At 35.2% G+C, this 15,223-nt stretch overlaps 1 protein-coding gene across 5 annotated transcripts in view; it reads right to left on the reverse strand.

Annotated features, from left to right (window-relative positions):
- OPA1 (OPA1 mitochondrial dynamin like GTPase) overlaps positions 1-15,223 on the reverse strand; it is a 51,065-nt gene that overhangs the window by 18,322 nt on the left and 17,520 nt on the right. For all 5 annotated transcript variants that reach the window (XM_065748390.1, XM_065748388.1, XM_065748389.1 and 2 more), the window contains 19 exons: positions 14,634-14,720; positions 13,676-13,789; positions 13,388-13,468; positions 12,838-12,912; positions 12,449-12,520; positions 12,212-12,311; positions 11,644-11,774; positions 11,124-11,196; positions 10,958-11,030; positions 10,142-10,257; positions 9,689-9,753; positions 8,975-9,051; positions 6,253-6,418; positions 5,496-5,648; positions 4,732-4,840; positions 4,131-4,210; positions 2,672-2,812; positions 1,433-1,549; positions 182-275 (listed from right to left, as the gene is read on the reverse strand). In XM_065748390.1, coding sequence (XP_065604462.1) covers positions 182-275; positions 1,433-1,549; positions 2,672-2,812; positions 4,131-4,210; positions 4,732-4,840; positions 5,496-5,648; positions 6,253-6,418; positions 8,975-9,051; positions 9,689-9,753; positions 10,142-10,257; positions 10,958-11,030; positions 11,124-11,196; positions 11,644-11,774; positions 12,212-12,311; positions 12,449-12,520; positions 12,838-12,912; positions 13,388-13,468; positions 13,676-13,789; positions 14,634-14,720 — 1,924 coding nt within the window. The remainder of the gene's footprint in view (positions 1-181; positions 276-1,432; positions 1,550-2,671; positions 2,813-4,130; positions 4,211-4,731; positions 4,841-5,495; positions 5,649-6,252; positions 6,419-8,974; positions 9,052-9,688; positions 9,754-10,141; positions 10,258-10,957; positions 11,031-11,123; positions 11,197-11,643; positions 11,775-12,211; positions 12,312-12,448; positions 12,521-12,837; positions 12,913-13,387; positions 13,469-13,675; positions 13,790-14,633; positions 14,721-15,223) is intronic.

Raw genomic sequence — 15,223 nt, forward strand, 5'->3', positions numbered from 1 at the left:
TTTCAAATTAATGTAAATGAAATTCAATTTTTATTTACTTTATATCCCTTAATCATCCAACCTGGACACAAAAGTTGCCCAGTCATGGTAAGCATGAAAGGAACAGGCAGCAGGGAATGCTAAAAAAGCTTTCAAAAAGATTTTTTTTATTTCAAATACCTCAACTCACTGTGAGCTTTACCTTCTGTATTGGTAAGCTGCTGCCTCAGTGTATTTGCTGTGATCGACAGCATTCGCTGTATCCGCCAGAAGAGGACAATATCATTACATTCAAGCTGAAACAAGGGAAGTTGTAGTATCAGACCTCCAGTGAAATGCACTCTCAACAACTGTACAGGTACATATATGCATCCTGATCTTGCACAAAAATCCCACAGAATAACTGCTGGAAGTAACGAAGACACATACTAAAAATACTTCTCTAAAAACACGTCACCCCTATTTGTTTGTTTGTAACAAACACATTGGAAGATAACTGCTAAACTCCACAAAGGGTCTCCCTGTCTGGCAAATGTCTCTGAAGACAGTGTTGAGCCAAGGTCTATATTAATTAACAACAGAAAAGACAGCTCCTACACCTGCAAAGATGGCAGAAAGGAGAGGTAACATTGCACCAGGTCACCTTCTAAGACAAAAATAAAAAAGAGGAGGCTAGACATCATGAAGCTGCAGCTCTCTATCCCATTTCAATTTCATCTCTTACAGAAAAAGGTATTTATGCACCAGATTTCTGGCTCCATGGGGAACACTGTTTCTCATTTAAAAGCAATATAAAATTGCACAGAATATCTGGTAATTTCCCTTTAACTTAAAATACAGTGGTAAGAAAACTGTATATTCTTTTCTTTGTAGGAATTTGTGCACACAGTCATTTGTTGTGTGAAACTGCAAAGTCCTTTAACAGAAAAGATAATTCTTTACAACCAGGTCACTGTAAACACTATAGTTGCTTGTTGGATTTTTTTTCCTGTTGATTACACACAGCTCCAAGCATTAACTCTAAGCCTCTATTTACCATACTTAATCCATAGAAATGCCTTTAGTTAATGTTTTTCCTCAATGTTTAGTATCAGCAAGGAAAACTAATATCAATGTAAAAGTGAGAGAAACAGATACCAAAAAACCACGGCTAAATCCTGTACAATACTGCTTTTAACAGTGTATTTTCAACACACATGGACAAATGATGGTTAGTTTGTAGCTGACTCCTAGTGGTCATTTTACATAACCATCGCTCGGATAGAGTTAAATCACAAGCCTTAAGGAAAACATCCAAGATCACCAGCTATGTTAAGATAAAGAATACAAAACAAAGGTTAGACTAGTTTAATGTGTATATATATATATATATATATATATATATATATATATATACACACATACACATATATATATATATATACACATATATATAATCTGCTCTTTAATTTACCTCCGAGTCTACAAAATGCCTCTGATAGTAATAGAAACCTCTTCGACAAAGGTTGCAGTGGTTCAAAGCAGTCTTCAGGAAATACCTTCTATAAATTTGGTGCCACGTGTCTTTTATCTAGAGAAAAATCAGTACTTAAAATACAGTTTTAAATTCTGTGCTAGAGTAATACAAATTATGCTGCTCTTGGCACAATGTAACCTTCACCTTAACATTAGGGATACATTTTTGAGTCATGCACATTCTTTTACTAGCTAATCTAGATTAATCTAGAATTACTAGCTAATCTAGACTAAAGCACAGAGAAATATTTATTTAATGGGTCTTACGTAAACAAAGATTACAAACTACTCTTCACTGGACTTGTGTTCCAACTCTTCAAAATTAAATGCACCCACAAGTATGACTCCATAAAAAAAAAGTATCAATTGATTAGATAGAAAGAAAATTCAGTTCGTGATCTGCTCATACAGCAGATGTGGATTTCTACACTGACCTTTACAGAAAAGGTATGATAAATGCCACATGAGAAAGGCAGCCAGTATTTAAATAGCTCTTCTACCCTTAATAAGTGCATGCATGAATATTGAAAAGGTAGCTAAAGTTACTGCAGAAAATAAATCACTGTTTAAAAAATCCACATCTATTACGTATTATTTGAATTTTCTTTTATTTAAAACCTTATGTTTAATTAGATAAAAGGTATAATTTGGTTAAAAGCCCTACTGCATTAAGATAAATCACTTTTCAGAATATTTTAAACCTACATTACATTCCTTTAGGTCACTCTAGTAAAACTGCTTTTTTGCAAGTATTTTTTACAAAACTAATCTCTCTTGGACATAGCTATGAACTTCAAACAATACGTACAACTGAAATGAAAACTTGCTTAGGAACGTGGAACATGTTTTTATTATATCTTGCTTACAAGGGCTTTGATTCTACTGTGTAACACATGAACAAAGATTTTTAAACAAGCTGTGGCATAATTCAGGTCTATACTGCAGGCGGGAAAATCTGCTCAGCAGATTCTGACAGATTCCAAAGTGTTGTACTGCACTTGTCTGACAGCCAACAGAAGTGTGTGAATTGCGTGCAAACAGCCATTTAGCAATCCATTTGGAAACATCTGGATTACACACTCAGTATTTAGATACAATCTTTTGTACACTTCTTAAAAGGATCATTCAAACGTTCATAGGGAGCCCCCATATGTTTTATTATAACGTGGCATCTTACCAGACATGGGTCCACTGTTATTCCTCTTGCTTCAAGATTCTTTCTGACAGTCGTCACTTCATCATTTGCCAGATATGCTGCATGTTCTTCATTGCATTTGATTAACTTCTCAAGTTCGTTTTTTGTTTCATTACGAATATTCTAGGATCAGAATGATTAGTTGGAACTGGTTATTACAGACACAGACATCATCAACACCTTCTCAATCAACAGCCTGTACCCTAATAAGCCATAACAGTATCAAATACCTTTGACACATTACTACATTTACGTGATCCAAAAGAATATCTATCTGTGCACAGACATCTCAAATAGAGTACTTATATATAGCTAATTAACTGTCTTTTTTATTATTATGCCCAGAAATGTAGAAGAGGAATAGAAAGGTAGAAGAAAATCAAAGATGTTGGCTTCCTTTCCTCTTCATGAATAGCTACAGTTGTGGTCCACATTTGTACATTAAATTATTAGACTGAGCTGCTCTGCAAGTCCCTATTTAGTTTTAGACTGAAGTAGACATTCAAGCAAAAAATTTACCTGAATTTTTGTGTCATTTAAATAAACGTAAGCCACAGGCTTTCTGACACCTACAAGAACTGTCAGCTTTGCCTACCAGCTAGCAAGAAGTCCACATGGTGCTGAGTTCCATGGTCCATACCTTTGAGTTGTCATTCATTACATTCAAGTTAATTTAGGTTGAAACGACTACCCTTCTCCCACAGTTGGCTGCACAGTTGACTGTAAAACTCCTACCTTTGAATCAATTACTTACTACTGCATTCTTTTAAATTCTATTTACTTCTTTAAAGTATGATTCAGTTTGAAAAATATCTAGAAAAAGTAACATAAAAAGCTCTTCATCAGTGGGCACTGAAAGGAAGCTGCTATTTAAACTCCAAAGCAGCAAACTCCAAAGGCTCTGAGCAAGTGAGAAGTAATGAAAGTAATCAATCTGAAGATACAACTGTGACAACAACAGTGATAATGCTATCATATAGTAATGAAATACAGATGAAGCATGGTAGGAAACTGCACAAGATTTCTGCTTAATAGTGAGTTTTGCTTCACACTTGAAAAAATACACAGGAGAATAACATCCACCCTCCTTTCATCAGTTTCTCTCTACTGAAAGAATAATATCGAGCTAATAGCATATTAGTAAGGATGCAATTCAACTGCAGAACAGTTTAAAACCCAGTATCTATTCATAATATGAAACAAATATATAGAATTATTTGTGATTTAATTAAAACTTAATAAAGAGAGAAAGCAATTGCAGAGTACTTGAAACAAAAGTTTTTCTTAAAATCTTGAAAATTGTGTGAAAAGGGTATGTATTTTTGAAAACTCACCTACATAATGCAAGTTCTCTAAAAGTTGGGAACAACCATTTTATTTTTTATTTTTGTTATTATTGTTGTTATTATTTTTAACTCTTGCCCCTGCCTCCTCCTTTTACCTGTTCTTTGGAGCGTCCTATCCAATACAACCATCTCTTTTTCCAGTCTGGACCCACCATATCTTCAATAACAGATTCAGCTAAAAAAGGAAACAAAGATATCACGTGAAATATATGGAATCAGCCAAATTTAAAGTTTTAAAATTAGATACAAGATTGAGAAAATACTTCGTGCCACAGGTCAGATATCTTTCAGCAAAATTAACAAATGACTGCCAATCAGAACTGGTACTTCCAAGAAGCATGTAAGAAACATGACAGCCTTCCATGTTCACAGGCTCCAAGTTTCAAGCCAAGAGTTTCAAATGAACTTGCATCAAAATTAATTTTGCTTGATAACCATAACTGGACCAACTACTTTGCTGAATTTATCTAACTCCCTTATATATTTCTCTGTACCATATTATTTTATTCTCTGTATCTCTTATCATTTATCTTCCAGAGGAAGAGCAGTAGCTTATTCAGGCTGTATCCTGACATTTGTATTGTATCAGTGCCATTTTAAACTAACTCAAGTTATGTTTGTACAAAAGCTTGCATTGCAGAGATGAGGAAGCTGGCTCAGATTAAAAACATGACTGGAAGACACTGCACTACTCACTGTCTTTGAGACGACTTTGGAGAGTCTCTTCCATAAAATGAATAGCTGCATCCCACTGCTGTTTATCAGATATTGACCGATCTTCTAAGGCATTGTGCTGAATCACTCGCTGCAATACAGAACTTCTTTTTAGGATAAAATAAATCATTTACTTGGTTATAGTAAAAAAAAAAAAAACAAAAAAAAACACCCAAACACCAAAAAACCCACCATGATTTCTGCTATTCTCTTTGCCTTTTGATGTCTATAACGACAGCATTTATTGGGCATATGGAATTTATTCAAACAGTTTTCATGGCATTGAAAAAATATTTTCTTGTGCTTTTAACTCTTTTGTATAGCCTAAGTAAAGTAAAAATAAAAAAAATGCAGCAAATATGAAATCCCTTCAGATCTTAGAATCTTTAAAGACAGCAGTGAAACGCTGTTGTTTTATGTGGCTATACTTAACAGGACAAGTAAGCCAACAGTGAATTCCAATAAGGTTGCCCTTAGCTGACCACTGAATTATGGGGGGCTTTTTTCCTGAACAACAAAAAATTATTATTTTATTAGATGTTATTTAGGGAAACAGTTAACAAAAGATAATCATAAAATGAATTGAGAAACATTGACTTAAAGCATTTCATAGAAAAGGAGAGATGGACATATTTCTCTATCATTTTATGATCACACTGAAAGAATAAAAAAATGTAATGTGCAACTTATCAGATGATTTCAACAGCATTTAGTCAACAATATAAAAAAAACCCACTACATTATACCAGGCTATCCTCTGCTCTCTCATTCCATTTATGGCGTTTAATACTTTCTTCTTTGACAGCTTGTTTCAGTTTATCAAAGATATCATCATGCTCTTTTCCTTTTTGTTCTGTCATGAAACGGGAAAATTCTTCTTGCAAAGTCTCCCATGCCACCTAGAAAGTTAACAGATAATCATTGCTTTACACTGACCATAGTATCATACATTAACCCATAGAGTAACACTGGTGTAAGAACTTATAATAAATTTGGGTACATTCTGAAAATAATGCACAAGCATATGGTACTGAATTTCCTTTGCCTTTAGCCATTACTAAAAAGGTCAACGCTGAAGTTTACTTCATTATGTGGCAGGTGGAATTCTGGTAAAATTACATGAATCTGTTCAATATAAATCCTAGTGTGAAGGATTTAAGCTTTCAAAATGAGGACTAGGGGTGGGTTACTTGTTAATTTTTTTGGCTGCTGGTGGTGTTTTTATATGGGGTGTGGAGGGGGTGTCTTTAGCAGAGAAATTCACTAGAAGAGCAAAACATGTTACTCTTACTGTATACATATGCTTCTTGATATCAAGATCACACTAGCCTTCTCTGACATGCAAGCTGGATAGAAGAACTGTAGGTAGCCTTTATCCCTCAGGATCTATGTTTTCATGTTATGAATTAGGACATTTTTAAAAATACCGGATATGGTAAATAGGAAAATGAAGCACATCTTTATTTACAGAGTTGAAATATCTTAATTTGACTAAATTCAAACCTCTACTGCTTTATTTGGCAGTTGCTTGTCAGTCCACTGCTTCAGTTTGATGTCTACAGTGGTGTTAAATGTCCCTGAGTTCATTGTCTGTGCTGCTGGAAGGTAGATATTCTCAATCACATGAGTAGATACCCTCTCCCATAACGTCTTCTGAAGAATCTCCTCCCTGAAATGCAAAGTTTCAACAATTAGGTAGTTTTGTATTGGAAACCATCATAACAGGTGTGCATTCAATTTGCCAGAAAAAGCTCCTAAGCATCAGAGTATAACCAGAATCTGCTTAGAACTAAGGACAAAGCTACACACAGTTCTGCCAGAAAAGACAGCTTAAGAAGTTCACTTCTACAAGGCTTTTGGCTCCCTCTGCACAGTAAGGGCACTTGCATCTTTTAATACTAACAGTAGAACTGTGCAGAACTGTCTGTGCATATTCATGGCAACAGCATGGTGCAGACTGTAAAGCACTGAAACATTTTAACAAAAAATTCCACGCCTCCATAACAAAGCATGTAGGTTTTGTTTATGTTGTATTCCAATTTCTTTGTTGGAACAAACTGTAGTTTTCCATCTGAGGTTTTCATTGATTGTTCCCAGATTTGATAAACAATGAAGCAAGTTGCAAAGTCCAACCTCGCACTAAAACATGCACTGACATTCATTTATAAACATGCCTCAAGTCACTACAAAACTAAGCACCACTTTCCTATGTATGATGTGTTTCAAGAAATAACAATGGAAACAATCTCACTTCAACTTTTTAAAATGACAATAAACTTACTCAGGAAACTTTGCAGCTGCAGTGAACCAACTCAGCTGAGCAGCCAATACCCATAGAGGCAGACATCCCCACTTTGGTCCCCATGGTCTACAGAACAAGTTGCAGTTTCTTTGCCAGTTAATTTGATGCTAGCTCAGCATGCTAAATCAACTTCCCATTGGGTCATAAGAATGACAGATGTGGTGGAACAGCGGAAACTGAGAGCCCAAGACTAAAACCACCTTCTGTGCTAGCAGAATCACTTACCACCCTTTTCCTATAACTAGGCTAAAGTTCAGGACATAAACCCCGTCCCTAACAATGTCCTTACTCAAAGGCATTTTTAGACTGAGAAACATTTCATATATACCACTCCTCCTATCGTTTCAACAACAGCATAACTGAAAACTTCTCACTTGTGTTTAAACACTCCATGAGATTTAAAAATTCTGAAGCTCTCTATCAAACATGTCAGCATAAATGGTTGTAGCTTTACTACTTTTGGAAAAGATCTTGAGGATATTTAGGGTAGTTCATTTCTACAGAATTTAAATGAACTGAAGCATTTAAATGTTGAAAGAAGTCACTACACAACAATTAATTTTGCACCCGGTAAAAAATGTTTTCCTTAAAAAGTTTTGTTCAAAAATAGAACCATTTAAATAGTGCCTAAGAAAATACCAATTTTGATCAAGAATGACTGCTGCTAAAAGAAATGAGGATGCAGAAAATTAATTTCACTTACAGGGTGTGCCAGAAACTGTCTGTTATAGATTTTATCACCTACAAATGTACTGTAGGAAAAGGACAGTCCTCTGATTAAGAAAAAATGCAATCTCATTTCTTCTTTACTGATCAATAAAAATGCATTTTTGATTTGCTTCATCCAATCAAACAATTGGAAAGAACTGAAATTTTAGTAGAATAGAATCATCTGTATTCATCAAAAGCACTGCTGGTTTTAGGCTGCCTGTAATTGCCAATAAAAGTAATTTCTATGACACAGGTGTCTAATTCTACTTAATAGCTCATGAGGTGCTATAAAACTAGAATCACCACTATATGCTAACTCTCAAAAGAAATGCATGGAAACATTCGTGTTATGCACCCACAGCCAATAGCAGCAAATACCAGAACAGCAAAATCATATTATATTTGGACTGCAACATAAATTCAGGCTTATCCAGTGCTTACATCACCTCCTCTGCTCACATCTACATGGCTGGACTTTCTATAATGTCATTAAGAGCAAGACATATTTCTTAATGTCCAAGAAACAGTTCATTTCAGGTAATTGAAAGCAAAGGCTTAAAGGAAACTTTGATTGTCAGTTGTGGTACAGAAATCCAAACATTGGGTATTCTCTTCTCTGCCTCCCTCTTCAGTGACTTCACTATGCAGTAATGCTACACTACTCTCTTTCTCACCTGCACCTGCCTTACAGACAAGGGTAGCTTATTAAGGTGCTTCATTTAGGCAATAAAGGAGATGCTACAAGTAGGATGAAATTCTCAGACATCCAGAGTGACTGTTTTGACAGCCAAGAATTAAATAATCTTTCAACTTCCAAACCTCTGAAATCTATGAAGTTTACTTCCTCCCAACTCAATGTGTTATATATAGAGTTTTGACATGCACCTTGGTACAAAACAGGAAGTTAAGAGGGATTACTGAATCAAATGAACATCCTAAAAACATCTTTATTATGATCACTCCCTTTCATTTTTGAGAAAAATCTACTGTTCATTATTCTGATATACAAAACATGAACTGCCACAATTTTTGTAAGTGGATTCTACAAGTTTTTGCTATCCTAGACATTTCCACGTGGACAAATGAAATAGTAATACATTGCCCTAAGAAAATAATCTCCTTATTCATGTTGGATAATTTTATTAATAGAATACTTTATATTTTAAGGCTAAATTTCTGCAAGACAACTAGAAAACTGAAAAGTTACCATACCAGTGCTTCGGTGTGACCTGAGTCAGACTTATGACTTCATCAAGAATCTCATTCTTTGCTTTTTCAAACAGTTCATTCTGTGCAAGAAGAAAAATATGAAATATATGATGTTAATTTATCTTTATTTTTACAGTTTGATCCCATTTTCAATTGAAGAGGAACAAAAACATTTTCTTTGGCCATTTTGAGCCTAAAATGGTACCTTCTGGACACATTCTGGACAACGTATGTGCTTGTGATAAGCTACCCTAGTTTAGCATGCATCTTCCCACCCATCTCTGACATGCCTCTGGCCAGGCATGGCATTTGAATATTCAGTCTCTATAAAAGAATTATAGAATGGGATCATAACTGTTTTGTTACTCTATCTGAAAGAACAGGGAATGTAAATTCATGCCACTTTTATTTATCATGGCCACAAAGAAACACAGATGTATCCCTGTGGGCAAGTTAGGACAATTAACTATATCCTAGAGGAGTGAAGGACTTGTTAAGCATTAAATTACCACAATTTAGAGGCGCATTACTTCACACAACATGAGAACTTGTATTTCCTTCCCCGAGGATAATTTATACTGTCCCCACATTTTAAAGGGTTGGTAATTTATGCTAACTTTAAGAAACCTCTACAAACAAGATTAAATGGAATGAATTTTAATTCACAGTCTTTGCAGCACACTGTAGAATAGAAATTAAAGCAGTGATGTAATTTACCCTGTCAAGCTCTCGCAACTGGGGGTAATTGTTCTTCCATTCTGTCTCAAGATTGAAACGTGTGGCTGCAAAGAGGGAAAAAAAAACATCAGAAAACAGGACTTAAATAGTCTATATGCACTGCATGATTATTTTAAAAAGTTTAGGAGTTACTGAAATTGCCATTGACCTTGCTTGTGACAAATCCTCCAAAAACTTTAAGTGGATCAGTAAAGGACGTGTTTTTGCTGACTGTCCTACCTATTGACTCTTCTGGCACTTATAACAAGTGAGTCCTTTATATCATTAATTATTTTGGTATGCTTTTAGAAAGATTAACTGGGACAATTACCACTTCATGAGACGCAATCATTTAACATATGAAACAACTGACCAAGCACGCTAGCAAAGCATGATTGTGGAAGAACTCTGTGACAACAAATCACTATTTCACTTTTTCTTTTGAAGACATACCCTTAAAAGCATCTGCTTGCTGCTCCACAGACTCTCTCACCATTTTCCAAAAGCAATCTGACACAGCAAGACTTAAATTCTTCGTTGTTACTTGGTGTGCCTTCAGCATACATGTCCTGTAATGAAAAAGAGCAATAGGAAATTCTTTCCATGCATATCGTTGATTCCTAGATTTCTTTTTCCCTTCATGAGGAAAAAAGCTTTGTCTTCTGTAGCAAAGAATAACATGACAAAGTGCACCTGCTCTAAATTCCGTTTTCTTCCTACAAAACATATCCAATACACAATCATCAATTTGAGGTGAAAATGACGTAATAAACTCTTTAATTCTAGAAGATGCTGTGTTAGGGACTGCAATCCTGCTGACCACGAGCCTCACTTTCAAGACAGGAGGTCCAACCATGTCAAATCAGAACTCCTCCAGCTCAATGAAATTCCAGTAAACCATATAATTTTTAAACCATATAATTTTATTTACTACTTAGAAGCACTCACATCTGGGCTGTTTTCATTCCTCCCAGCTGTATCAAACATCCAGGCATAGCCTGGGAACTAGTTTATCTTGAGCTTCTGAAGAGAGGCTCAGAACAACAGGAGAATCAATTGCTGCCTGAAGATGCCTCTCTCTCTATCTCTGTGAGTGTTAATTAACCAGGCTAGTGTGGTCATCTCAGCAAGCTGCTTAATTTAAGCAGAATACATCTCAAATAGCATTTTTGCACTGCAATCCCTAATAATACATTCAACAAGAAAATCTAACTTGAGCATTTACCAACATGGGTCCAGTTTAGTAAAAGTAATAAAATCCCAACATACTTCAACAGCTTGGAATTCTGAAAAAATTCTTCTTCATACTCTTTAATAGATTCAATGCTTTCACTGCTGTTTCCTGGAGAAAGAAAAGAGTGCTGCAACAGTTCTACTTAGACAATTTTCTCTGCTAAGAAAGAAAAACAAAATGTAGATCCAGAACTCTCTTTACCTTTTCCAGTAACAACTGCAAAATAACCTAAAGCTTTCATTGGGAAGAGTTTGCCTTCAATTATTTGCTGGATCTATGAAGATAAGGATAAAAAGAATATATATACATGATGAATTTATATATAAGAATTTCATCAGACAACTGTACGTTCTATTGATACTTAAAGAAATAAAATAAATGTAAGATAAAAAGGCCATCCATAAAACAAAGCATGTAACAAAACACAAAATAAAGTAAAAAGGCCTATTCCAGAACAACCTAGAGCCTTATGATCAGGTTTCATTTCCCAGAGCTAATCTGCAAGAAAGCATGCTATAGTCAAGCTGCGACTTGACATGTCACTGACATGACTAAGCTTAAGAGATATTAAAACAGCAACCATAAAAAATAAAAATCACACTGAATATAGAAATAAGCACTCAAAAATATCCAGGACATGTGGGCAAGGTCCAATATTTTGACAGAGCCACAACTATGTGCGACTACAGCCATCATAATATGAAAAAAAGTTTCAACTCACCCTGCTTGGGCTAGCCACATTTTTCTCAGCAAGATCAACTTTAGTAAGCACAAAAATTGTCCTTTTTCCCTGAGGATCCATTTGGCTGACTAAGTCTGTGACAATACTGCGTTCTGCATCCACTGATCCATCTATAATAAACAAAGTTATATTTTAAGGTCTATATAATGTAACTTAGGTTACCAAAGATACAGTAACCATTAAATATGTTCCACATTACAACTCAATAACAGTAAAAATTACATCTATGCTTAACTTCTGGGTATGTACAGAGAAAACGAGGTTCCTAGCATCATTAAGATGTCCATTCACTGTACAAGTTGTATCAAAAATCACTTTTGGAGGAATCTTGAATCTGATTACTACCATCATTTTCTATTTTCTTTTTGTCACTGACACTAAAGATACCTTAACTAACAAACAGACATCTCATAGCATGCAGTTTTGTATACTGTAGGAATTTACCCCATGGAGAAAAAAAGTATTTAATCAGGAGTGTTCCAAAAGGAACATAGGAATTACAATTAAAAAATCCTGCCACGTTGACACTCATTTATACTGTTATTACCTTGAATACAAAGGATGATGGCATTTGGATTCTGCATGTAGGCTTTGCTGATGCTAAAAATAGTTTCCTTTGTATCCGGAGCCATTCCTGATGTCACAGTCTTTAATATATATACAGAAATACACATTAAAAAGACAACAGAAAGATGTAAAAAAGAAAAAGAAAAACAGTTAATCACAACAACATTACTTAATTTACAGAACATAAACGTTTGCTTTTTTTTTTTTGCATACTTACACTAATGACTCCAGGTAAATCAACCAATACCATTCTCTGTAGACCAGGACCTTTCACACTTAAGGAGATAGTCTGTGCAATAAGATCGAAATGATATGTTTATACAAACACATGTCTACTTTGTCAGTACCTAACATACACACATGTATGTAAATATGGATAGTTTTTATATACACATCTAGCAACAGTCTGCAGTTTTAAATAGAAAGTCCAATTTTATATGCACACATTTATGATATAAAACTGATTTTAACAATTTAAATACAGTTTGCATAGAATAAGGAATAAAATGGAGACAAACTGGATACACAGAAGTATTGTAATTGAAGAATACTTACAAAAGATAGACATGTACAGATAATTGCCACTAAGTATTTGACAAGCCTTACCTCAGTGCTAACAGTGCACCCCTCCTTCACACTATTTCGCATTCTGATTTCTATCTCATTCCTCAAAGCTGCGAGCTGTTTCAAGAAAAGATATCAAATCTATTTCAATATTGATCTCAAACTTCCCCAATTGTGATAGAAGAAAAAAATCACAAACATTAACAAAAAATGTTTACTTGGAGATCGTTCAAGATCTCTGTTTATAAATACAAATGAGTACATTTATAAATGTAAAGTTGTGTCTCAAATGCACCAGGAAAGCATCATGCATCTTGAATAACTAGTTTGGTAAACATGGCACTACACAGCAGATCACCAGTGGAGTCTTGCACATTCTCCCCCTCCCCCCAAGTTTCCTCCTACAACATCCTTCCTGTCTAAGTGCTAGTAAAAAAATCATATTAAGAGCTACTTTAATATCTAATATAATGCTTTGCTCCACTCCACATTTTATTCTAATTAAACAGGAGCAAACAGCCCATAAAGATATACAGTTCTTCAGAAAATTAATCAAAATCTCATTAACTTCCAGCCATTTCTTTATACTTACATCCTCTTCTTTGGTCAGATCAAACTCCCGAGAGCTGTCTTTGAATAGAGCCACATGGTGAGGACCTTCACTAAGGGTTACCTAAATGGTAAAAGCCTTGCTTGAGAAAGAATGTTAAATCCAACACAGAGAAACATTATAAATAGATATGTATTCTTGTGATTGCAGACATACAACTTTTGCAAGCTTGTTAAGCAGAGAATCATTGTGTGGGCTGTAAACACAGGAGTACTTGTAGAAAAAGTACAACATGGGACATGCTGATTCAGAGATTATTAAGCTTCTTACCTTGACAGGGGAACGTGTCATCATCTCCCCAGACCCCCTAGGGAAAATTCGGGCTTGAGCAATCATCTCTAACACGCTGGTTTTTCCTGCACTTTGATCTCCAACAACTACCACCTTAAGTGAGAATTTAAACAGCAGATTATTTTGGAAGCTTAGACAACAGAGGACTGAAAGTATGTTAGTTTATACCAATACTAGCTGTATTATGTTTTACAGCAAATGCATTCATCTAAATATGGAACCCTGAAGAAATGCTAACTTCTATTCATGCTAAAAATTTGATTTTTGCTTCTAACAGCCCAGTCCATGAAGTGCTTAATCTTCCAGGCTATCTAATGACAGATGGAAGGGTTTGCTATTCTCATGACAGTTAGTACTTCACAGCTTGTGCATAACCATTTCAGATAGGCAAAAGGTTGAAAGTTATTTGTCTGATAAGATGCTTCTGCCCACAAAAGGCTAAGTTGTAATGAGCTGCTGTCACCTCTTCATTTTACTAGCTCATTATAGAAGCTGCTAATGCCACAGAAGGCTGTGCAAACATGCAGCACTACAGTAGGAAGTTAGCTGGGTTACTTTTATCCTCTCAGCTCTGCTGGCACCCACCCTGAAAACAACAATTTTTACAGTGCTGAAAAGGATAGGGTACACCAGGTAAGACCAATTAAAATAAAGGGTTGAGCACAGCAGCAATATCCATGTCTAGGTAGGGCTTTACATACAAGTCAAAGCAGACGTGACATACTTGTATTGGTTACTCTCAAAATTCACCATTTAAAATGGACAATATATTTTCATGCAAAAACTCTGGTCTAAATAACTCTGGATTATACTTACACATTCTATCCAATTACAAGATAGGACTTTAATTAAAAAAACAAAAACAACAATCCAAAACACAACCAATCAAACAAAAAAAAAAAATCAAACAAAGTAACTGAATTCTTCATTGACTTACTCGAGGTAGGTGATCTTGAGTGTTATAGCTGGCATCATAATCAGACAGGATATCAAGTACTTCAGAATACATATCAATCAAAGATTTCTACAGAAGTAAAATAAAAGAAAACACTCAGCCTACTAACAGAACAAAGACTGGGTTTCAACTGTATGCGCTATAAATTCAACTGTAAAAGCATGTTCACTCTATTCTCATTACTTGATCCATAAACTTTCTATACTGCAGCACAGGGTCTGTGACACCTTTTGTATCTGTGGATGAACACAACGTAGCTACAAGAGCTTCTTTCTGAAAGAACAAAATAAGGGCTCTCGCATACAGCACAGGAGCAATAGCATTCAGGTTTCACAGTTTCGAAGTTACAAGGCTGAACTGAATTTCTTTCACTAAAAATCCAGGCACAAGTTCTCAGCCTACTGAACAGTAAGTATTAAGAATGACATTGATAGTTCAAAATCTTCCTGTAAAAACAGGAACTCTGTCTTGCAGCTTCCAGGGAAAGAAGTTCCATACAGACCAGCAAGTGACACAAGGAGAGGCAGAAAAATGGGCAGGGAGTTGGAAGCATATTTATTAGCAAATATAGC

Source organism: Cyrtonyx montezumae, unplaced genomic scaffold, assembly GCF_038088225.1.
Source record: "Cyrtonyx montezumae isolate F1298 unplaced genomic scaffold, pur_monq_1.0 scaffold_5, whole genome shotgun sequence".
NCBI classification, from domain to species: Eukaryota; Metazoa; Chordata; class Aves; order Galliformes; family Odontophoridae; genus Cyrtonyx; species Cyrtonyx montezumae.